The sequence below is a fragment of the Cyprinodon variegatus genome, unplaced genomic scaffold (assembly GCF_000732505.1).
Source record: "Cyprinodon variegatus isolate N-32 unplaced genomic scaffold, C_variegatus-1.0 Scaffold453, whole genome shotgun sequence".
Taxonomy (NCBI): Eukaryota; Metazoa; Chordata; class Actinopteri; order Cyprinodontiformes; family Cyprinodontidae; genus Cyprinodon; species Cyprinodon variegatus.
Window position 1 is genome coordinate 544922 of NW_015150906.1, and position 3402 is coordinate 548323.

Sequence of the window (3402 nt, forward strand, 5' to 3'; positions counted from 1 at the left end):
GGAGAATTCGGAAATGCAACGGTTGGAACAGCCGCTTCCCTACGACTTTAAGGCTCAATTACTGTTGATGCACATCCGTTACTTTCAGATATTAGACGTATGGACACTTGTCCATGGCTGTTGTCCTAATTTTAACAGTGTCATTCATGTGTGTGTTTAATGCCATGTAAAGGCTATATAATACTGTATAAGGCTGAAGGCTTTCTGGGTTCAGCAAAGCAGTGCAGAGTTCCTTTCCTAACCTGGATAGAGTTTTAACTGTTGACACCAGGAAAGGTGAAAGATTAGGGGCAAGGAACAGGAGCTAGGAGCGACAATTTGAGATATTCGGACAAGGTTTGTAGACACTCCAGCCTAAACCTTCTGGACCAATCATAGCAGGCGATGCAGGAATTTACTACGAGTCCCTCTTAGCATCAGAATTACCTATAATGCATTGATGTAGTATTTGCTTTAACCATAATAGTGACGTTTTAATGATGACCATATCTTCCGAATGAGCAGGCTATATGTTTAAAACCTCAACAACTGGCTGCTCTAAAGGCTTTTTTAAAAAAAAAGAGTCAAATCTGTGGTTTTCTGATTGGTTCAAACCCATTTCTGCTGACCCTTTGGAATCAGACTCTATCCAATCCTTTCCAGTCTGATACATTTGGTTTGCTAGGCTACATAAAGCCAAAGCATGTATGGGGAGAACATGCAAACACTATGCAGAAAGACTCCAGACCGGAGTTTAAATCCCAGAATCTTCTCACTGCTGACAGTAAAGCTTGGATTGAAGTTGTAGCACCAAAAAAGATACAAATGGACCTGAAGATGTTTAGACTTCCATCTGTAGGGACCAACATAGACAATAGAGATTGGCCGCTGATGGCTGAGATAATTCGGAGATCCTCATGTGAGGAAAAGTGGATTTACAAAGTCAGGGCTGTTGAAAAGAAGACCTCAGAGAAGACCCTGAATGGGGGAAGATGAAGTTTACTGTTCACTAAAGAACATCACCTCAACATCTAAACAGAAACTAAGTTTGACTGTTTGTTTTCTGCAGCCGATCAGCTGTGAGCTCCACCCTGCACTCACCGCTTAGGTACGTAGAACCAAACCCTCAGTTTGGTAAAATTTATGTTCTTAATTATGAAACGCCACTCAGTCGCAGTAATAAGACCCAGACAGAAGAAAGGAGCCATATCGTCAGGGCATCTTTCCCTCCCGCTCTCCCAGGATGGAGCTCCGAGCTCTGGGGAAGATCTCAGAAGGTGAGGAGCTGACCGTCAGCTACGTGGACTTCCTGAACCTGTCGGCTGACCGTCAGAAACAGCTGAAGGAGCGTTTTCAGTTGGACTGCAGCTGTAATCACTGCACCCAGCACATCGGCGACGACCTGATGGCAGCAGCTGCAGAAGAAAAGGTCAGTGAGATGTTCTGGATTTCTTATTCATGACTCCACCTGCTCTCCTCACTGGATTTCCCTCACAGCCTTCTGCTGATGTGGTTAAAGAGGTCGCCGCCTTCAGTAAGGAGACCCTGGAGAAGGTTGAGAAAGCTCGCCACGATGGAGACCACGGCCAGGTAAGCTCTTCATCCTCCTCTGAGGTCCATCGCTCAATGATCTCTCCATGATGTTCTCCTCTTTTGTCTCTCAGGTGTTGAAGTTGTGTCAGCAGTGTCTGGAGAAGCAGGAGAAGGTCCTGGCTGAGACACACCTGTGTAAGCTCAGAGTGCTCTCTGCACTCGTTGAGGTGCTGTCCTACCTCAGGAAGTTCTCTGAGGCGGCGGAATACGCTCGGAAGATGCTGGAAGGTTACAGGTGAGTAAATCAGATGAAGGAGATTTTCATATTTTTGATATTTGAAAAAATGAAATGTTTTATTCCAACTAAAACTTAAATCTGAACATAAAAAGATTCTCAATGTCGTCATTAACCTTCCCTTTTACAAATCAGAACATCCGTCAAATGTTTCCAGTAGATGCCATTTTTTTGGCCCCGATACCGATACCCGGTTATAAAGTATCGGCCAATACGATACCATACCAATACCATCTGTTTGAAAGTGATGTGTGTACTGTATATATGAAGAACTGCATAATACTTGGATGTAAAATAATTGCCATCATGGCTTTGCTAAGCGGCTGTCTACCTTTGTGGAGCAGGAGAAAGACTAATGCTACGTTCACCCTACAGGCCTTAATGCTCAATTCCGATTTTTTTGTGAAATCCGATTTTTTTGCATTGCTGTTCACATTTACAAATACATATGACTTGAATGTGATCACCTGTGTAAAGCTTAAGTGTCCCGCATGAGCAGTAGAGGACGCAATGACGTCAGAAGCAAGCGTGCATTTACGGAAGTAAACATGGATGGTAGCGCTGAAGCGCATCTAGCGATCTTTACAAACCTTAAAACCTCAATCTTTTCAAGATGGTTAAAAAAATTACTGTTCTCCGCATTATCGTCCACCATTGTTGTTGTTTTTCTTGCCGCTTCTGTGTATCAAGAAGCAGAATAGTGGCCTATGTCGGTTCCTAATGGCGTTCAGATTGGATCGTTCAGACACAGGTCGTGTCTAAAAAGATCAGATTCGCATCGGATTCAGGACCACATAGCCAAGCGGCCTGGGTCGCATTGGAAAAAATCTGATCTGTGTTGTTCAGACTGTCATGAAAAGATAAAATCCAGGTCGCATATGAGCAAAAAAATTGGATTTGGGTTACTTCAGGCTGCAGTGTGAACGTAGTCTAATACAAAGTGAATCCAGTAGAACTTTTTATTGCCTACCTGGAATGGGGGACAATAGTTGAATAAAGTTTTGGCTCTCAAAATAGTATTTGTTGGTACTGGCCAATACCGATGCCACCACTTTAGTGCTGGATCGGGGCTACGTCTGATACTGGTATCTGTATCGCTGCAATGGTAGTTTCCAGTAAATCAAAGCCTTAAAGGAAAATGGATCATTATTTATAGCTAAAAGTAATACGTTTGTGGTGATTTAACGAATTTAGCGTTAATTAGTAAAAAAATAAATTTTTCATCACGGTCACTGAGTCTAAGAGCGGCCATTTTTACCCAAATATAGTAACACCTCAACTAATCTTCCGGCAGTGACGTCACGGTGCGGTAAGCCTAGCGCCATTCTCCCTGCTTTACAAGCTAAATCAATGGGAACTACTAGACACATCTGCAATCAACAACAATTATTGAAGATTTCCAGAGGACTTCACCATTAAAATTCACCAGAGCTATAGTGAAACTGACAATGCCCACGTGCATGGCAGCTGGATGCTGGAATACATCGGGTAAAAGTGAAAAAAGGGAGTTATTCACCTATTTAACCTTTCCGATTCTGATCCTCCACAGACGGGTTTGTCGTTGGATCGCCAACTTGTAGAGGGAGGATTTGCCA

At 43.2% G+C, this 3402-nt stretch overlaps 1 protein-coding gene across 1 annotated transcript in view; it reads left to right on the forward strand.

Moving 5' to 3' along the window:
* The window catches only part of smyd1 (SET and MYND domain containing 1), a 9843-nt gene that overhangs the window by 5390 nt on the left and 1051 nt on the right, over positions 1–3402 (forward strand). The window contains exons 5-8 of the mRNA XM_015389267.1: positions 1049–1087; positions 1222–1408; positions 1477–1569; positions 1644–1807. Of these exons, the coding sequence (XP_015244753.1) occupies positions 1049–1087; positions 1222–1408; positions 1477–1569; positions 1644–1807 (483 nt within the window). The remainder of the gene's footprint in view (positions 1–1048; positions 1088–1221; positions 1409–1476; positions 1570–1643; positions 1808–3402) is intronic.